The sequence below is a fragment of the Homarus americanus genome, unplaced genomic scaffold (assembly GCF_018991925.1).
Source record: "Homarus americanus isolate GMGI-L3 unplaced genomic scaffold, GMGI_Hamer_2.0 scaffold39155, whole genome shotgun sequence".
Lineage (NCBI taxonomy): Eukaryota > Metazoa > Arthropoda > Malacostraca > Decapoda > Nephropidae > Homarus > Homarus americanus.
In genome coordinates, this window is record NW_024737042.1 from 14,084,204 (window position 1) to 14,108,080 (window position 23,877).

At 46.0% G+C, this 23,877-nt stretch overlaps 1 protein-coding gene across 1 annotated transcript in view; it reads left to right on the forward strand.

The window, feature by feature from the left end:
• The window catches only part of LOC121872732 (EH domain-binding protein 1-like protein 1), a 36,732-nt gene extending 30,845 nt beyond the window's left edge, over window positions 1-5,887 (forward strand). The window contains exons 11-14 of the mRNA XM_042375756.1: window positions 37-166; window positions 3,063-3,124; window positions 4,890-5,208; window positions 5,764-5,887. Of these exons, the coding sequence (XP_042231690.1) occupies window positions 37-128 (92 nt within the window). The 3' untranslated portion in view covers window positions 129-166; window positions 3,063-3,124; window positions 4,890-5,208; window positions 5,764-5,887. The remainder of the gene's footprint in view (window positions 1-36; window positions 167-3,062; window positions 3,125-4,889; window positions 5,209-5,763) is intronic.
• The last annotated feature ends 17,990 nt before the right edge of the window (window positions 5,888-23,877 follow it).

The following is a 23,877-nucleotide window of genomic DNA, read 5'->3' on the forward strand; positions in this document are numbered from 1 at the left end:
AACTTTGACAACAATTTTCTTTTATCTTTCTCACAGGAAGAAGAAGAGCGACAGGCACAGTTGAGGGAACGTCTTGCGTCGGCTTATTGCCGAAGCTAAGCAGGGGTTTCTCACCCCATCCACACTAAAATCTGCTTCACACCGCAAAGTCGAGACAACTCTCATGGTTTGTGCGCTTGGATCCATGTACTATACATACTTGGTGGATGCTTTTTATATTTGCAATCCTGATCAGTTGTCTGTAATTCATTTCTGAGTTGACTTTTTCAATTGAGTCCTGAGCCCTAAGGTGTAAACACAAGGTAACACATAAACATCAGAGATTTGGACAAGTTCATGAGTTACCCCAGTACTTATGCTTCCCCATCATAGGAAAGATGGATCTATTCATGAATTATTCTCAGTCTCAAGTTTAGGGGTTAGCTCAGGATCACAGCACAAGAGGACTCAAGGATACAATACAAGAGTTAATTTGTTCTGGGATCAAGCTGCCATTTTTGTGATTGTGATAATTTTAAGCTTAGTTTTTTTTTTACTTAATTCATTGCTTATTTTTATTTATGCCTCAAGAACATGGCTGTGAAGAGATTTAATTGTATCTTGATTAGGAAAGTCAGGAAACTGTCCTTTTCCCACATTAGTGTACAGTAAGATCTGTTATTTCGCGCGATTTCATTTCGCGTATTTGAATTTCGCGAGCACTACCTAATGTAACCAACTCCTATATTTGGCGTAAAATATCGTGAATTTATAAGATCCAGCCAGCTGAATGCGAGATCCATCCAGCTGAATCCGAGATCCATCCAGCTGAGCGAGATCAACCAGCTGAAGCGAGATCCAGCAAGTTGAATGCTGGCCACCAGTGAATGACGTCACAGCCCTTACCAGTTGGTCATTTCTGCTACTAGCCCGTGTTTTGTCAGCAAATTGGTTAGCGATGGATGGTGAATAGGGGCAGCTGTTTGTAAAGCGTGAACTTTTGCATACGAATGTTGGCTGTAACATGATTCCATCCTCAGCGTTTTAAGCGTGGCGAGGTTATACAATATTTACAGTTCGCGTTCAACATCACATGTTCAATTGATTCATGTCTTTTGTTTGTGAAGTGTTTTTGAGTACTCTGTAAATTTCGTTTTTTTTTTTTTTTTTTTTTTAATTTAACTGTACCCATAAATACTGTATGAAAAAATAAGTAAAAGAATGTTTCGCAGTGAGGACTAATAATGGTTTACACCAGCACTCTCTGTTTACATCACATGATCAGTTAACCCTTTGGATCGACATGCGGGTAAACCGCCCAAATATTATATTAATTAAATGCTAAGCGGGGATATCCAAGCTTTGACGAGACGACATCACGGACATATTATTTATTGAGGTATAGGAGTATTTCCTGAATGCAATATAGCTTATTTTTTGTACTATTTTGTTTGATATTATCTGAATATGTAATACATATCTAAATTTGCTGTTTAGTAACCAAATTGATTAAATTTTTGCCATATACCAGACATTGATTTATACCAATTTCCTGCATTTTTGGGTATAAATGTCATTTTCTTTAAATTACACATATGTGAATTTTTGTTGAATTTGAAAATATACTAAAAGTTCTCTAGGAAAAACATATAGAAAATGTGATTATATGAAATTCATTTTTGGCAGGATAATTGACACTTTTAAGACAAATTTAATTCGCACCTAAAGAGTTAAATCTCGCAGTTTCTGTCAATTGCTCCGTGATTTTGCTGTTTTCTCCAATTTTGTTGTGTTAGCGATGAATATGGAAAGACAAGATAAGAAGAATGGTAAGAAGCGTTCTGGTGATCAGTGCGGTGGTGAATGTAAAAGAGGTTTACAATAGCGCCTTCTCGCGTTGTAGCCCTCCATCCTAGCAACCACCGGGCTGTTATTGTGTGCTTTGGTGGTGCTACCACCTGTCTAGAAAGATAATGGCCTCTACCTCTACTGGGGGTCCTACTGGTGCTGGTGGGGTGGGACAGACCCACCTAAGCGGCCAAAATAAGGAAAAGGAAGGCGGGACTATCATAGGGAGTTAAGTTTGCCAAGTACTCGATGCAGGATAAGCAGCGTGTGATTAAGTTACTTGAGGAAGGCCTAAAAACTAGTTTCCTGAAAGCATCATCAGGTCTCAAAAGGCAGAATTTGTATCATTTGGAGGTTATAAATGGGGAAATCAGAGGTTGATGTAGAGTGGCCAGTCTATATTGTTATTTTTCCCATTAGTTTATGTATTTGCATTTGGCGAATTTGAATTTGGCGCAATTTTCCCAGTCTATATTACTCATGAAATACAAGATCTTGCTGTACATGAAGTTTTACCTTATAAATATCTGGTTTTTCATTGAATTAGACAGTTGGGGGATTTTCTTTTATGAAACATAATTTGTTACAGAAGAATGTTTATATTTGGGTAAATTTTTTTATTGATGTATACTAAGGCAGAAAAATCCCCAATGTTTGTATATCAGTTTTGTATATAAAATCTTGAATATTAGCATTCTGCCATCACCAGTACAGCAGATTCAGGCTCAAGTTATGGAAGGTTTACTATACTTTCCTGAAAAAAGTTTTCTGTAACTTGTAACCAATTTTCCCATTTACTTCCATTAAGTGCCCTCTTAAGGCGATGGTAGAGTGTCGGCCTTCCTGTATGCCGTCCCTGTCAACCAAGATAGCTATGCAGTGGGACTCTTAATAATGTTCTGTATGTCATTTTATTTTACGAGTACAATAGTTTAACTGTCTTATATGTACAGTAAATATTATGGTTTTTGTTTTGTGTTTTGTTAATTATTGAATTTTGGCAAAGATTAATTTTTTTCCAAAATTTCTAAACTCCGGAAACTTTGGGAAGATTTTCTGTTGATGCAAATTTTTCTTCATATCCTAGGTTCTGTTAATGCAAACTTTCATTACTCGGGGAATACATCCATGTACTGTCGCATTACCTGTACAGTATCTGTGTTGAATTATCAAGATCTTGCAGTACTGTATTTATAGTTTCTGCTCGGTTTTATTTATTTATTTTTTTTTTTCAGAGGATGATGATGATGATGTGCATGTAGAGTATCAAATACAGGCTGTTTCACCTGCTAATGAGGTAAGGAGCAAAAATGTGTTCACCAATTATTATTAGATGTATTATTTTTATTATTGTTATTGGTGATATTTCTATTAACCGGAACAATTGGTGCAGAGCACTTCCGGGAATGAGAGATTTCTGGGTAATGAGACGACTCTCAAAGCCGGAAAAAAATTTCTCCTCCCCAGAATTTCAGGGTAGCGGAAAAATGTTCTTGGAAGTTCCAGAAATTGCCCATTACATCATCTCTTGAACCCGGAAAAATATCCCCTATCCCCTTAATTTTCCGGGTACCGGAATTTTTTGGGGGAATTTCCGGAAAATGCGCCTTATTTTCATCTCAAATCTAGGAAAAAAAAACCCATCCCCAGAATTTTCTGGGTATCAGGAAAATTTTCTCAAAATTTTCCGGAAAATGTCCTCCCGGAAAATCGTTCTCAAAGCCGGAATTTTCTGAGAAAATTTAAATTCTGGCTATCGGAGAGCTTCGGGTTTGAGGATCGGCTAACAGAGATATTATTGATATTACTGTATTATTATTCATCTGCTGTATGACTGTTCTATTTTGTTGATTCCTTCACTAAGAAAGATTCAATTTGTTAGTCTTTATCCTGTTTCTGTGATGCTTGTTGTAAGTTCCCCTGGAGGTACTTTGATAAGTTTGGTAGTGTGGTAGTGAAGGAAATGCGACCAATGTTTGGTAAGTTTAATTCTTCAGTAAAGCTTTTTTTTTACATGGTCCCTTGATGTTCCATCTTCAAATACTAGTTCTGGGTTTGATAAATTTAATATATTATGTGTTAGTGTTTTTATTGTGATCAATTCTGGCCATAATAGTGTTTACCTTTTGTCATCCTTCTCCCTTTCTCCTTACTTTGCTTATATACCAGCACTCTCTGGTGTATTGTGTACCTTCATTGTCTATACTGCATGCCTACTTTGTGCATATATTTACTGATTCACTGAAAATTTATCTTTTATATTTTCTGGTTAAATTGACATTTGTTTACTCTCAATACATTTTCTGTTTCACATTTCCAGGTCTAAGTATTCTTTGGGAAATTTTTCTTTGAGTTCTTACTTACAGGCAGCTATGCTTTTCCTTAAATTAGAGTGAGTTCCTCATTGCAGTGTCTTAAATAATTATATCAGTCGCTATCACATACGAACACTGCTTTACGAGAGCTTATGGAGGTGTTCTGAAACTTATTGAACAGGATTTTTTCTACATTGTACTTTTTTTATTATAACATTCTGCATCTGGTAAATTTTAGATCTATAACCTTGTAACCCCTTCTGTATGGGATCCTTTCTGTGTTGAATAAAATTGTCGGTTTTGCAAAATAAAATATCAGAAGTGATGTCCTCGTAGCAAAGGGGTTAACCATCTTTAAGAGACCTGTGTTGTTCACCCAGGCACGTCTATAGTTAGAACCCAGACTAGTGATAACAGTCATGGCTAGGGAGTAATAAATACATAAGCTTCATCTTCAAGTGTAGTACAGTACAGGTATTCTGTCAACTCTTAACTATATATGCCTCAGAAAATTACATCGATATACCAGTTTCTTCAACGAAGATTAACGTCCTTTCTAGTGATGTAAGGCTTACGGTAAATTGAGGAATATGTAGAGGTAATTGGTGAGGTTTGTGGGAATGGATCCAGTGTGTGAAGACAAGCTAAAGAAAGGGTGGAGGATGAGGGCATTAAAGTCTCTTCGTGCTTTTCAGGTTTATAATTGAATTTTCATCCTATCTATTATCTGGTTCTCTTTTATTTCAGGAAAATGGCAATGTCATCTCAGCATCAGGAGAGAAAAAGAACATAATATGGCTTTAAGCAGTAGTACAAGTGTAGCTCCAATTACCATGACGACCTCCACCACAGTGTTACCACCGTCTGCCTTCCCACCCACAACATCTCCGACTGAAGTACAATCCTCGTCCTCTTCGATACTCGGGCGGAACTCGGGAGGGAGCATAGGCAGTAGTAACGAGGGCGTCAGAGAGGTCCGGCATGAGCTACAATCATTTAAGAATATTATGGATAGAATGTCTCCAGATAAAGTCCGGCTCACTCTCCTCGAGCCTCGCCTGATAAGGTACAGAACTGATATCCGTTTCTTTATTCCGTTCCATTTAAACTGTTCCATTATCTTCCATTCAAGATGTGAAGATGATAACACACTGTAGAAATATAGGTACAAGAAACTATATTGCTTTTCACTACAGTATATAGGTGACATATTCTTTGCCATTTTTCTTTTTTCAAAATATTTTCATGTGTTGTCATTATATTATAAAAAAATGATGCAAGAATGTTGACAATTGAGATGCTGTTGGGATAACATGGAAGGTATAGGATGGCTGTGTGGATCAGTTATTGAAATGAGGAGAGTTCAGTCAATGTCTGTATGCAAATGAACAAAATAATGAAAGAATGCATGATAGAATAAGAAGGAAAAATCTACAAACTTATGTCAGGGAAAACTGGTTATAGTTAAATGAACCAGAGAAGAGGAAATACAATAAAAGAATGAATAGTAGTTAAATGTCTTGGAAGAGAAGTAAATGAAATAATTTAGTATAAAAAAAATGAGATAAATTCTGTTGCATTCTGTATATTTTGTTGTTTTCTGTATTATTTTGTTCCACAGCAAACTTGTGAGAGCAGCCGTTACTTACAAAATGAATTGGAATCCTTAGAGAGAGAGCAGCAACAGATTGACGAACAAGCGGCCAAACTTGAAAAGAGACTAAGAAAAATAATGGACCTCAGTAAGTATTTTTTTATTTATTTATTTATTTTTTTTTTATTTTTTTTTGCTTGTAGGAGGGAAACTTATGGGTTTATGTGAGGTGATTCTTCTATTTCGATTTTGTCAGCGCTTACCCAATCAATCGGCCAATCAATCTTTCTTCAGCATGCAGTAAAATCACTAATTGACATTGGTTTAAACAGTGACAGATCCAGTTAAAGCATAAGGGGAGAGTTGAAGAGGGTTGGGGGTGGGGTCCATGAAAGAAGCAGCATTATGGTACAACTTTTTTTATTTTATTTTTGGAACATTTTATGGATCTGACGGTCTACCTCAGTCAGCTGTCATTTCTTCTTTTATCAGTAATTTCTCTATATATGTCATTCATCTTTAACACTTCTGTCCCTCACCTACCACTACCACCCTCCCACCTTGCTTACCACCAGTACTACCCTCCCTACCACTACTACCACCCTCCCACCTTGCTTACCACCAGTACTACCCTCCCTCCCTACCACTACACCACCCTCCCCTGCTTTACCACCAGTACTACCCTCCCTCTCATTTACCACCTACTACCCTCCCCTCACCTACCACCACTACTACCCTCCCCTCACCTACCACCACTACTACCCTCCCCTCACCTACCAGTACTTCTACCCTCTCTCACCTACCACTACCACCTCCCCTCACCCTACCACCACTACCTCCCCTCCTCTACCTACTACCACCCTCCCCTCACCTACCAGTACCTACCTCTCTCCTACCACACTCCCCTCACCTACCACCTACTACCTCCCCTCACCTACCGCCACCTACCCTCCCCCTCACCTACCAGTACTTCTACCCTCTCTCACCTACCCTACCACCCTCCCCCCTCACCTACCACCACTACCTCCCCCTCACCCTACCCACCACTACTACCCTCCCCCTCACCCCGCCACTACCCTCCCCCTCACCTACCAGTACTTACCCTCTCTCCTACCTACCACCTCCCCTCACCTACCACCACTACTACCCTCCCCTCACCCTACCACCTACTACCCTCCCCTCACCTACCGCCACTACCCTCCCCCTCACCTACCAGTACTTCTACCCTCTCTCACCTACCTACCACCCTCCCCTCACCTACCACCACTACTACCTCCCCTCACCTACCACCACTACTACCTCCCCTCACCCCACCACCACCACCCCTCCCCTCCTACCACCACCTACCCTCCTCTCCCACCTACCATCCTCCCCTGCCTTACCAGTACTACCCTCTACCACTTCTACCACCCTCCCACCTTGCCCCCCAGTACTACCTCCTCTCATTTAACCTACTACCCTCCCCTCACCTACCACCACTACTACCTCCCCCTCACCTACCACTACTACCCTCCCCCTCACCTACCACCACTACTACCCTCCCCTCACCTACCAGTACTTCTACCTCTCTCTGCCCTCACCACCCTCCCCCTCACCTACCACCACTACTACCCTCCCCCTCTACCACCACTACCACCTCCCCTCACCTACCTACTACCCCTCCCTCTCACCTACACTACTACCCATCCTCCCCACCTTGCCCCACCACCAGTACTACCCTCCCTACCCACCTACCACCCTCCCACCTTCCCACCACCCTACTACCCTCCCCTCTCATTTACCACCACTACTACCCTCCCCTCACCTACCCACCACCTCCCCTCACCTACCACTACTACCCTCCCCTCACCTACCATACTTCTACCCCTCTCTCGTACCCTACCACCCTCCCCTCACCTACCCTACCCCTCCCCTCACTACCACCACACCCCTCCCCTCCCACCACCACTACTACCCTCCTCTCACCTACCACCACTACCATCCTCCCACCTTGCACCACCAATCACTACCCTCCCTACCACTACTACCACCTCCACCTTGACCCCACCACTACTACCCTCCCTCTCATTTACCACACTACCCTCCCCTCACCTACCACCACTACTACCCTCCCCTCACCTACCACCTACCTCCCCCTCGCTTACCCTCTCTCGTACCACCCCTCCCCCTCACCTACCACCACTACTACCTCCCCTCACCCTACCACCACTACCACCTCCCCCCTCCCACCTACCACCCTACCCTCCTCTCACCTACCCCTACATCCTCCCACCTTGCTTACCACCAGTACTACCTCCCTACCACACTACCACCCTCTCCCCACCTTGCTTACCACCAGTACTACCCTCCCTCCCACCTACTACTACCACCACCTTGCTTACCACCACTACCCTCCCTCTCATTTACCACCACTACTACCCTCCCCTCACCCCTACCTACTACCCTCCCCTCACCTACCACTACCACCTCCCCTCACCTACCACCACTACTACCTCCCTCTCACCTACCTACTACCATCCTCCACCTTGCTTACCACCAGTACTACCCTCCCTACCTACTACCACCCCTCCCCTTGCTTACCACCAGTACTACCCTCCTCCCACCTACCCTACTACCACCCCTCCCACCTTGCTTACCACCAGTACTACCTCCCTCTCATTTACCACCACCACCTCCCCTCACCTACCACCCTACCCCTCCCCTCTCACCTACCAGTACTTCCTCCTCTCACCTACCCTCCCTTACCTACCATCTATACAGTACCTATCTCTTGTGTTTCTCGTGGTAGGTACAGTATGTAGAGTTCATATCTAAGTCGTGTCTAGTAAAAGTGAGCACTAACTTTTTTGTTTGTGCGAATCACGCGGAGCAGGGACGAGGCGGCTGATGCAACAGTGGTTCACGCTAGTCAACAAGAAGAACGCCCTCACTCGCCGTCAGATGCAGCTCAACATCCTGTGAGTATTTGCCACCTTATACTAACTCCATATTGTTGCACTGTGGTCCTCTCATCCTAAGTGATGCATTGATGGGTTCCTCCTCTACTTATATTGACTCGACTCTTTTATGTCCTATTGGTCAAGATATGTATACATTTACTGTTGCTGTGTAACGTGGTGTGTGTGTGTGTGTGTGTGTGTGTGTGTGTGTGTGTGTGTGTGTGTGAAAGGTTATGGGGTTACTCCTGTAATATTGGCAGTAGTTGCATCGTGCTGGGGGAGTGATGGGATTGTGTAGCTAAGCTCTTCAGTTTAGATCGTTACGTTATGTGAACTGAATATTGTTTGATTCTAATGGAGCGTGCAGGCTATAATAAGCAAGACCTTATGGCATGTAATAACCAGGATAAATTTACCATTGATTATCCTCGATCATCTTGGGTTAAGTTGTCTGGGATGAACAGTGATGAACAGTGATCAGCTTATTGGAGAGTGTCACAGTCACTATCATCAGTCAGGTGGAGTTGAACACACTGGTGAACAATCCTCTCCATCATAACACTCCACCAAGTTCTTACCGATGCAATGGTTATATATACTGGATTAAATTTCACATCTAGATTCTTAAAATGATAACAATACAAAAGTTAACCCCAAATCACCTAATTGCTATGACACAGATAGTTCACTATGCCAAGTCATTATTGCACGTGTTGGTGAAGTGGTTTTTTCTCGGCAATTTTACTAAGTGGTATTAACCTCTCGTGGGGTCAGCTGCTGATTACTCTTATTATTACAAGTTGTTGATAGTGTTAGATTAAGAGGCACAAAGACTTGAGATAAAATAGCAATAGAGAAATAGTTTTGGATGGCTGGTAGTAATAGGGTGGAAGGCTCCCTGTAGTACAACACAGTACAACACAGTACAGGTGACACGCCACTGTAGTACAACACAGTACAGATGACCACGGCAGTAACACGGTAGGGTGACCACTACAGTAACACAGTACAGGTGACCACTACAGTAACACAGTACAGGTGACCACTACAGTAACACAGTACAGGTGACCACGGCGGTAACACGGTACAGGTGATACTACAGTAGCTTACGAGTACGGGTGACCACTACGGTAACACCCGGTACGGGTGACCACTACGGTAACACCCCAACAGGTGACCACTACGGTAACACAGTACGGTGACGCCACTGTAGTACAGCACAGTACAGGTGACTACTACAGTAACACAGTACAGGTGACCACTACCGTAACACATACAGGTGACCACTACAGTAACACAGTACAGGTGACCACTACAGTAACACAATACGGGTGACCACTACAGTAACACACAGTACAGGCCGCCACTTTTAATAGTACAGCACGGTACAGGTGACCACACCAGTAACACAGTACAGGTGACCACTACAGTAACACAGTACAGGTGACCACTACCCAGTAACGCATTGGGTGACCGCAGTAACCTGTAGTACAGGTGATGACGCCACTTAACAACACAGTACAATTGACCACTACAGTAACACAGTACAGGTGAGCCGCCACTGTAGTACAGCACAGTACAATTGACCACTACGGTAACGCAGTACAGGTGACCGCCACTGTAGTACAGCACAATTACAGGTGACCACTACAGTAACACGGTACAGGTGACCACTACAGTAACACAATGCAGGTGACCACTACGGTAACACAGTACGGGTGACCCGCCACTGTAGTACAGCGCGCAGTACAGGTGACCACTACAGTAACACAGTACAGGTGACCACTACGCAGTAACAAAGTACAGGTGACCACGACAGTAACACAGTACAGGTGACCACAACAGTAACGGTACAGGTACGACAGTAACACAGTACAGGTGACCACTACAGTAACACAGTACAGGTGACCACTACAGTGGCACAGTACCAGGTGACCGCCGCAATTGGCACAGTACAGGTGACCACTACAGTAACACCAGTACAGGTGACCACTACGGTAACACGGTACGGGTGACCACTACGGTAACACGGTACAGGTGACCACTGCGGTAACACAGTACAGGTGACGCCACTGTAGTACCAGCACAGTACAGGTGACCACTACAGTAACACAGTACAATTTGACCACTACAGTAACACAATACAGGTGACCACTACAGTAACACAGTACAGGTATTGCGCCACTGTAGTGCAACACAGTACGGGTGACCACTACAGTAACACAGTACAGGTGACCACTACAGTAACAAAGTACAGGTGACCACGACAGTAACACAGTACAGGTGACCACAACAGTAACTTACAGTACCAGGTGACCACGACAGTAACACAGTACAGGTGACCACTACAGTAACACAGTACAGGTGACCACTACAGTAACACAGTAGGTGACCACTACGGTAACACAGTACACGGGTGACCACTACGGTAACACAGTACGGGCAGGCCACTACAGTAGCATGAGTACGGTGATTACGACAGTAACACAGTACAGGTGACCACTACAGTAACACAGTACAGGTGACCACACTACGGTAACACAGTACAGGTGACCACTACGGTAACACAGTACAGGTGACCGACAGTAACACAGTACAGGTGACCGACAGTAACACCACAGTACAGGTGACGCTACGGTAACACAGTACAGGTGACCACGACAGTAACACAGTACAGGTGACCACTACCGGTAACACAGTACGGTGTTGACCACAACAGTAACACGTACGGGTGACCGTCACTTGGCACAACACAGTGCAGGTGACCACTACAGTAACACAGTACAGGTGACCACGACAGTAACACAGTACGGGTGACGCGTCACTGTAGCTTCTTACAGTACAGGTGACCACTACAGTAACACAGTACAGGTGACCACAACGGTAGCTTTGGTACAGGTGACCATTACAGTAACGCACAGTACAGGTAACCACTACAATAACTTACAGTACAGGTGACCACTACAGTAGCTTACAGTACAGGTGACCGTCACTGTAGTACAACACAGTACAGGTGACCACTACGGTAACACAGTACAGGTGACCGACGGTAACACAGTACAGGTGACCACTACGGTAACACAGTACAGGTGACCACTACGGTAACCTGGTACGGGTGACCACTACAGTAACGCAGTACGGGTGACCACAACAGTAACACAGTACAGGTGACCACTACGGTAACACGGTACAGGTGACCACTACAGTAACACAGTACAGGTGATGACCACTACAGTAACACAGTACGGGTGACCCACTACAGTAACTTACAATTTGGTGACCACAACAGTAACACAGTACGGGTGACCACTACAGTAACACGGTACAGGTGACCGTCACTGTAGTACACAACACAGTACAGGTGACCACTACAGTAACACAGTACAGGGGCCGCCACTGTGGTACAACACAGTACAGGTGACCACTACGAAGTAACACAGTACAGGTGACCACTACAGTAACACAGTACAGGTGACCACTACAGTAACACAGTACAGGCCACAGCAGTAACACAGTACAGGTGACCACTACAGTAACACAGTACAGGTGACCACTACAGTAACACAGTACAGGTGACCACTACAGTAACACAGTACAGGTGACCACTACAGTAACACAGTACAGGTGACCACAACAGTAACTGAGTACAGGTGACCACTACAGTAACACAGTACGGGTGACCGTCACTGTGGTACAACACACAGTACAATTGACCACTTTCACAGTAACACAGTACAGGTGACCGTCACTGTAGTACAACACAGTACAGGTGACCACTACGGTAACACAGTACAGGTGACCACTACAGTAACACAATTACACAGGTGACCGTCACTGTAGTACAACACAGTACAGGTGACCACTACGGTAACTGTACAGGTGACCACTACGGTAACACAGTACCGGGTGACCGTCATTGTAGTACAACACGGTACAAGGTGACCACTACGGTAACACAGTACGGGTATTACACTACGGTAACACAGTACAGGTGACCACTACAGTAACACAGTACCAGGTGACCAGCAGTAGCTTGCACAGTACAAGTGCCACTACGGTAACACAGTACAGGTGACCGTCACTGTAGTACAACACAGTACAGGTGACCACTACAGTAACACAGTACAGGTGACCACTACAGTAACACAGTACAGGTGACCGTCACTGTAGTACAACGCAGTACGGGTGACCGCACAGTAGCTTACAGTACAGGTGACCACTACAGTAACGCACAGTACAGGTGACCACTACAGTAACACAGTACAGGTGACCACTACGGTAACACAGTACAGGTGACCACTACAGTAACACAGTACAGGTGATACTACGGTAACACAGTACGGGTGACCCGCGACGGTAACACAGTACCAGGTGACCACTACAGTAACACTTACAGTACAGGTGACCACTACAGTAACACAGTACAGGTGACCACTACGGTAACACGGTACAGGTGACCACTACGGTAACACAGTACGGTGACCGTCACTTTGTGGTACAACACAGTACAGGTGACCACTACGGTAACACAGTACAGGTGACCACTACGGTAACACAGTACAGGTGACCACAACAGTAACACAGTACAAAGTGACCACTACAGTAACACAATTGCAGGTGACCGACAGTAACACAGTACGGGTGACCACTACAGTAACACAGTACAGGTGACCACTACAGTAACACAGTACAGGTGACCACTACAGTAACACAGTACGGGTGACCGTCGCATGAGTACAACACAGTACAGGTGGTAGGCAGTAACACAGTACAAGTGACCACTACAGTAACACAGTACAGGTGACCACTACAGTAACACAGTACAGGTGACCACTACAGTAACACGAGTACAGGTGACCGTCACTGTAGTGCAACACAGTACAGGTGACCACTACAGTAACACAGTACAGGTGACCGTCACTGTAGTACAACACAGTACAGGTGACCACTACAGTAGCTTACGAACAGGTGACCACTACAGTAACACAGTACCAGGTGACCACTACAGTAACACAGTACAGGTGACCACGACGGTAACACAGTACAGGTGACCACTACGGTAACACAGTACAGGTGACCACTACGGTAACACACTACAGTAACGCAGTACAGGTGACCACTACAGTAACACAGTACAGGTGACCACTACAGTAACACAGTACGGGTAACCACTACAGTAACACAGTACCAGGTGACCACTACAGTAACAGTACAGGTGACCACTACGGTAACACAGTACAGGTGACCACTACGGTAACACACGGTACAGGTGACCACGACAGTAACACAGTGCGTTGACGACGACAGTAACACAGTACGGGTGACCACTACGGTAACACGGTACGGGTGACCACTACGGTAACACAGTACGAAAGGTGACCACGACAGTAACACAGTACAGGTGACCACTACTACAGTAACACAGTGGTGACCACTACAGTAACACAATTTTGGTGACCACTACAGTAGCTTACAGAGTACGGGAGACCACTACAGTAACACAATTTTGGTGACCGTCACTGTAGCACAACACAGTACAGGTGACCACTACAGTAACACCAGTACAGGTGACCACGACAGTAACACAGTACAGGTGACTGACAGTAACACCAGTACAGGTGACCGTCACTGTGGCTTACAACACAGTACAGGTGACCATTACAGTAACACAGTACAGGTGACCACAACGGTAACACAGTACAGGTGACCATTACGGTAACACAGTACAGGTAACCTACAGTAACACAGTACAGTTTGACGGTAACACAGTACAGGTGACCATTACAGTAACACAGTACAGGTGACCACTACGGTAACACGAGGTACCGGGTGACCACTACAGTAACACCGTTACAGATGGCCACTACGGTAACACGGTACAGGTGACCACTACGGTAACACAGTACAGGTGACCACTACAGTAACACAGTACGGGTGACCACTACCCAGTAACACAGTACAGGTGACCACTACGGTAACACGGTACAGGTGACCACTACAGTAACACAGTACAGGTGACCACTTTCTGATAACACAATTACAGGTGACCACTACGTAACGTGCAGGTGACCACTACCCAGTAGCTTACAGTACAGATGACCACTACGGTAACACGGTACGGGTGACCACTACGGTAACACAGTACAGGTAACAACTACAGTAACACGGTACAGGTGACCACTACAGTAACACAGTACAGGTGACCACTACGGTAACACAGTACAGTTGACCGTCACTGTAGTACAACACAGTACCAGGTGACCACTACAGTAACACAATTACCAGGTGACCACGACAGTAACACAGTACAGGTGACCTACAGTAACACAGTACAGGTGACCACTACGGTAACACAGTGTTACAGGTGACCACGACAGTAACACAGTACAGGTGACCACTACGGTAACACAGTACAGGTGACCACTACAGTAGCTTACAGTACAGGTGACCACTACGGTAACACAGTACAGGTGACCACTACAGTAACACAGTACAGGTGACCACGACGGTAACACAGTACGGGTGACCACGACGGTAACACAGTACAGGTGACCACTACGGTAACACAGTACGGGTGACCACTACGGTAACACAGTACAAGGTGACCACGACAGTAACACAGTACAGGTGACCACTACAGTAACACAGTACAGGTGACCACTACGGTAACACAGTACAGGTGACCACTACAGTAACACAGTACAGGTGGTGATCACTGTAGTACAACACAGTACAATTGACCACTACAGTAACACAGTACAGGTGACACGGCGGTAACACGGTACAGGTGACCACTACGGTAACACAGTACAGGTGACCACTACAGTAACACAGTACAGGTGACCACTACGGTAACACACAGTACAGGTGACCAAATCACTGTGGTACAACACAGTACAATTGACCACTACGGTAACGCACAGTACAGGTGACCGTCCTGTGGTACAACACAGTACAGGTGACCACTACGGTAACACAGTACAGGTGACCACGACAGTAACACAGTACGGGTGACCACAACAGTAACACAGTACGGGTGATACTACAGTAACACAGTACAGGTGACCACTACAGTAACACAATACAGGTGACAACTACGGTAACAGTACAGGTGACCACTACAGTAATGTACAATTACAGGTGACCCGCGACGGTAACACAGCGGTACAGGTGACCACTACAGTAACACAGTACAGGTGACCACTACAGTAACACACTACAGTAACACAATTACAGGTGACCACTACAGTAACACAGTACAGGTGACCACTACAGTAACACAGTACGAAGGTAGCCACTACAGTAACACAGTACAGGTGACCACTACAGTAACACCAGTACAGGTGACCACTACGGTAACACAGTACAGGTGACCACTACAGTAACGCAGTACAGGTGACCACGACAGTAACACAGTACGGGTGACGACGACAGTAACACAGTACAGGTGACCACTGGTAACACAGTACAGGTGACCACTACAGTAACACAGTACGGGTGACCCACGACAGTAGTAACACAGTACAGGTGACACACAGTGGCACAGTACAGGTGACCACTACAGTAACACAGTACAGGTGACCACTACAGTAACACAGTACAGGGAGACCACTACAGTAACTGTTACGGGTGACCCAAGTCACTGTAGCACAACACAGTACCGGTGACCACCACAGTAACACAGTACAGGTGACCACGACGGTAACACAGTACCAGGTGACCACGACAGTAATACAGTACGAATTTGACCGTCACTGTGTACAACGCACAGTACAGGTGACCATTACAGTAACCTGGTACAGGTGACCACAACGGTAACACGGTACAGGTGACCATTACAGTAACACGGTACGGAGTAACCACTACGAGCTTACGAGTACGGGTGACCACGACAGTAACACGGTACAGGTGACCATTACGGTAACACGGTACAGGTGACCACTGATAACACAGTACAGGTGACCACTACAGTAACACAGTACAGATGACCACTACGGTAACACAGTACGGGTGACCACTACCGGTAACACAGTACAGGTGACCACTACAGTAACAGTACAGGTGACGCACTACGGTAACTTACAGTACAGGTGACCACTACAGTAACACAGTACAGGTGACTGACCACTACAGTAACACAATTGGGTGAGGCCACTACAGTAACACAGTACGGGTGACCACTACGGTAACACAGTACAGGTGACCACTACAGTAACACAGTACAGATGACCACTACAGTAACACAGTACAGGTGACCACTACGGTAACACAGTACCGGGTAACAACTTCACAGTAACACAGGTACAGGTGACCACTACAGTAACACCCAGTACGGGTGACCACTACAGTAACAGTACAGTTGACCGTCACTGTGAGTTACAACACAGTACAGGTGACCACTACGGTAACACAGTACAGGTGACCACGACGGTAACACAGTACAGGTGACCACTACAGTAACACAGTACGGGTGACCACTACAGTAACACAGTACAGGTGACCACGACAGTAACACAGTACAGGTGACCACTACAGTAACACAGTACAGATTTGACCACTACGGTAACACAGTACAGGTGACCACTACAGTAACACGGTACAGGTGACCACTACGGTAACACAGTACAGGTGACCACGACGGTAACACAGTACAGGTGACCACGACAGTAACACAGTACAGGTGACCACTACGGTAACACAGTACAGGTGACCACTACGGTAACGCACAGTACAGGTGACCGACAGTAACACAGTAGGTGACCACTACAGTAACACAGTACAGGTGACCACTACGGTAACGCAGTACAGGTGACCACTACAGTAACACAGTACAGGTGACCGTCACTGTAGTACAACACAGTACAGGTGACCACTACAGTAACACGAACAGGTGACCACAACAGTAACACCAGTACAGGTGACCACTACAGTAACACAGTACAGGTGACCATACGGTAGCTTACAGTACAGGTGACCACTACAGTAACACAGTACGGGTGACCGTCACTGTGGTCTGGCTTACAGTACAGGTGACCACTACAGTAACACAGTGGGTGACCGTCACTGTAGTACAACACAGTACAGGTGACCACTACGGTAACACAGTACAGGTGACCACGACAGTAACACGATACAGGTGACCACAACAGTAACACGAGTACGGGTGACCACTACGGTAACACAGTACAGGTGACCCACTACGGTAACACAATACGGGTGACAACTACGGTAACACAGTACAGGTGACCACTACGGTAACTTTGGTACGGGTGACCACTACAGTAACACAGTACAGGTGACCGTCACTGTAGTACAACACAGTACAATTGACCACTACAGTAACACAGTACAGGTGACCACTACGGTAACACAGTACAGGTGACCACTACGGTAACTTACAGTACAGGTGACCACAACAGTAACACAGTACGGGTGACCACTACGGTAACACAGTACAGGTGACCACCTGGTAACACAGTACAGGTGACCACAACGGTAACGCACAGTACAGGTGACCACTACAGTAACACAGTACAGGTGACCACTACAGTAACGCACAGTACGGGTGAGCCACTACAGTAACACAGTACAGGTGACCACTACGGTAACACAGTACGGGTGACCACTACGGTAGCCTGATACGGTGACCACGACAGTAACACAATTTACAGGTAACCACTACATTAACACAGTACGGGTGACCGCCGCTGTGAGTACCCAGCGCAGTACAATTTGACTACTACAGTAACACAGTACAGGTGACCACTACAGTAACACAATACAGGTGACCACTACGGTAACACAGTACAGGTGACCACTACGGTAACACAATACAGGTGACCACTACGGTAACACAGTACGGGTGACCGCCACTGTAGTACAGCACAGTACAGGTGACCACGACAGTAGCACACAGTACAGGTGACCACGATAGTAACACACAGGTACAGGTGACCACTACAGTAACACAGTACGGGTGACACTACGGTAACTCAGTACAACTGACACTACGGTAACACAGTACGGGTGACCGCTACGGTAACACAGTACGAATTTGACCACTACGGTAACACAGTACAGGTAGGCCACTACAGTAACACAGTACAGGTGACCACTACGGTAACACAGTACGGGTGACCGACGGTAACACAGTACGGGTGACCACGACGGTAACACAGTACAGGTGACCACGACAGTAACACAGTACAGGTGACCACTACAGTAACCACAGTACAGGTGACCACAACAGTAACACAGTACCGTTGACCACTACGGTAACACAGTACAGGTGACCACTACTGGTAACACAGTACAGGTGACCACAACAGTAACACAGTACAGGTGACCACAACGGTAATACCTGGTACGGGTGACCACTACAGTAGCTTACAGTACAGGTGACCACTACAGTAACACAGTACGGGTGACCACAACAGTAACACAGTACAGGTGACCACTACAGTAACACAGTACAGGTGACCACTACAGTAACACAGTACAGGTGACCACAACGGTAACACAGTACAGGTGACCACTACGGTAACACAGTACAGGTGACCGTCACTGTAATTTTCAACACAGTACAGGTGACCACTACAGTAACTTACAGTACAGGTGACCGCCACTGTAGTACAACACAGTACAGAGTGACCACATTGAAGTAACTTACAGTACCCAGGTGACCACGACAGTAACACAGTACAGGTGACCACTACAGTAACACAGTACAGGTGACCACTACGGTAACACAGTACAGGTGACCACTACAGTAACACAGTACAGGTGACCTACAGTAACACGGTACAGGTGACCACAACAGTAACACGGTACAGGTGACCACTACAGTAACACGGTACAGGTGACCGTCACTGTGAGTACAACACAGTACAGGTGACCACTACGGTAACACACAGTACAGGGGAGACCGCCACTTTGTAGTACAACACAGTACAGGTGACCACTACGGTAACACAGTACAGGTGACCACTACAGTAACACAGTACAGGTGACCACTACAGTAACACGGTACAGGTGACCACAGCAGTAACACAGTACGGGTGACCACTACAGTAACACACAGTACAGGTGACCACTACAGTAACACAATTACCAGGTGACCACTACACGGTAACACAGTGCAATTTGACCACTACGGTAACACAGTACAGGTGACCACAGTAGTAACACAGTACAGGTGGTGACCACTACGGTAACACAGTACAGGTGACCAAATCACTGTAATTACAACACAGTACAGGTGACCACTACAGTAACACAGTACAGGTGACCGTCGCTGTAGTACAACACAGTACAGGTGACCACTACGGTAACACAGTACAGGTGACCACTACGGTAACACAGTACAGGTGACCGTCACTGTAGTACAACACAGTACAGGTGACCTACAGTAACACAGTACAGGTGACCACTACAGTAACACAGTACAGGTGACCGCCATTGTAATTTCAACACAGTACAGGTGACCACTACAGTAACACAGTGCGGGTGACCACTACAGTAACTTACAGTACAGGTGACCACTACGGTAACACAGTACAGGTGACCACAGCGGTAACACAGTACGAAGTGACCACTACAGTAACTTACAGTACGGGTGACCGTCACTGTAGTACAACACAGTACAATTGACCACTACAGTAACACAGTACAGGTGGCCACTACAGTAACACAATTTTGGGTGACCGTCACTTTGTAGTACAACACAGTACAGGTGACCACTACAGTAACACGGTACAGGTGACCACTACAGTAACACAGTACAGGTGACCACTACAGTAACACAGTACAATTTGACCACTACAGTAACACAGTACAGGTGACCACTACAGTAACACAGTACAGGTGACCACTACAGTAACACAGTACAATTTGACCACGACAGTAACACAGTACAATTGACCACTACAGTAACACAGTACAGGTGACCACTACAGTAACACAGTACAGGTGACCACTACAGTAACTTGCAGTACCAGGTGACCACTACAGTAACACAGTACAGGTGACCGTCACTGTAGTACAACACAGTACAGGTGACCACTACAGTAACACAGTACAAGGTGACCACTACAGTAACACAGTACGGTGACCACTACAGTAACGGGTGACCACAACAGTAACACAGTACAAGTGACCACTGGTAACACAGTACAGGTGACCACGACAGTAACACAGTACAATTGACCACTACGGTAACACAGTACAGGTGACCACTACAGTAACACAGTACGGTGACCACTACAGTAACACAGTACAGGTGACCGTCACTGTAGTACAACACAGTACAGGTGACCACGACAGTAACACAGTACAAGTGACCACTACAGTAACGCACAGTACAGATGACCACTACAGTAACACAGTACAGGTGACCACTACGGTAACACAGTGCAGGTGACTATGCTGTAGTACAACACAGTACAGGTGACCACTACAGTAACACAGTACAGGTGACCGTCACTGTAGTACAACACAGTAGGTGACCACTACAGTAACACAGTACAGGTGACCACTACAGTAACACAGTACAGGTGACCACTACAGTAACACACAGTACAGGTGATACACGACAGTAACTTACAATTTACAGGTGACCACTACAGTAACACAGTACAGGTGACCACTACGGTAACACACTACAGTAACACACAGTACAGGTGACCACTACAGTAACACAGTACAGGTGACCACTACAGTAACACAGTACAGGTAACCACTACAGTAACACAGTACAGGTGACCACTACAGTAACACAGTACAGGTGACCACTACGGTAACACAGTACAGGTGACCACTACAGTAACACAGTACAGGTGACCGACGGTAACACGGTACGGGTGACGACGACAGTAACACAATTTTGGGTGACCACTACAGTAGTAACACGGTACGGGTGACCACTACGGTAACACAGTACGGGTGACCACGACAGTAACACGGTACAGGTGACCACTACAGTAACACAGTACAGGTGAGCCACTACGGTAACACAGTACAGGTGACCACTTTACAGTAACACAGTACAGGAAGACCACTACAGTAACACAGTACAGGTGACCGTCACTGTAACAACACAGTACAGGTGACCACTACGGTAACACCAGTACCTGGGTGACCACGACGGTAACACGGTACGGGTGACCACGACAGTAACACGGTACGGGTGACCGTCACTGTAGCACAACACAGTACAGGTGACCATTACGGTAACACGGTACGGGTGACCGCAGTAACACGGTACGGGTGACCACGACAGTAACACGGTACAGGTGACCGTCATAGCACAACACAGTACAGGTGACCATTACAGTAACACAGTACAGGTGACCACAACGGTAACACGGTACAGGCCATTACGACAGCTTACTTACAGTACAGGTAACCACTACAGGCAACACAGTACAGGTGACCACGACAGTAACACAGTACAGGTGACCATTACAGTAACACACAGTACAGGTGACCACTACAGTAACACAGTACAGGTGACCACTACAGTAACACAGTACAGATGACCACTACTGATAACACGGTACAGGTGACCACTACGGTAACACAGTACGGGTGACCACTACAGTAACACAGTACGGGTGACCACTACGGTAACACAGTACAGGTGACCACTACAGTAACACAGTACAGGTGACCACTACAGTAATACGGTACAGGTGACCACTACAGTAACACAGTACAGGTGACCACTACAGTAACTTTTAATTTTTGCAGGTGACCACTACAGTAACACAGTACAGATGACCACTACGGTAACACGGTACAGGTGACTTTTCTGGTAACACAGTACGGGTAACAACTACAGTAACACAGTACGGGTGACCACTACGGTAACACAGTACAGGTGACCACTACAGTAACACCAGTACGGTTGACCGTGCGGTACAACACAGTACAGGTGACCACTACAGTAACACGGTACAGGTGACCACGACGGTAACACAGTACGGGTGAGCCACTACAGTAACTTGCAATTACGGGTGACCACTACAGTAACACAGTACAGGTGACCCGCGACGGTAACACAGTACGGGTGACCACTACGGTAACACGGTACGGGTGACCACTGCGGTAACACAGTACAGGTGACCACTACAGTAACGCACAGTACGGGTGACCACTACGGTAACACAGTACAGGTGACCACTACGGTAACACGGTACAGGTGACCACAGCAGTAACACAGTACAAGTGACCACTACAGTAACACAGTACAGGTGACCGTCACTGTAGTACAACACAGTACGGTGACCACTACAGTAACACAGTACAGGTGACCACTACGGTAACACAGTACAGGTGACCGTCACTGTAGTGCAACTTACAATTACCAGGTGACCACTACAGTAGCTTGCAGGTACAGGTGACCACTACAGTAACACAGTACAGGTGACCACTACAGTAACACAATTACGGTGAGCCACTACAGTAACACAGTACGGGTGACCACTACAGTAACACAGTACGGGTGACCACTACGGTAACACAGTACAGGTGACCACGACAGTAACACAGTACAGGTGACCACTACAGTAACACAGTACAGGTGACCACTACAGTAACACAGTACAGGTGACCACTACAGTAACACAGTACGGGTGACCACTACGGTAACACAGTACAGGTGACCCGTCACTGTAGTACAACACAGTACAGGTGACCACTGCAGTAGCTTACAGTACAGGTGACCACTACAGTAACACAGTACAGGTGACCTGCAGTAACACAGTACAGGTGACCACAACTTGAGTAACACAGTACAGTGACCACTACTGGTAAACACAGTACAGGTGACCACGACAGTAACACAGTACAGGTGACCACTACAGTAACACAGTACAATTTGACCACTACAGTAACACAGTACAGGTGACCACTACAGTAACACAGTACAGGTGACCGTCACTGTAGTACAACTTACAGTACAGGTGACCACGACAGTAACACAGTACAAGTGACCACTACAGTAACACAGTACAGGTGACCACTACAGTAACACAGTACAGGTGACCACTACCGGTAACACAGTACAGGTGACCGTCACTGTAGTACAACACAGTACAGGTGACCACTACAGTAACACGGTACAGGTGACCGTCACTGTAGTACAACACAGTACGGGTGACCACTACTGGTAACTGGTACAGGTGACCACTACGGTAACACAGTA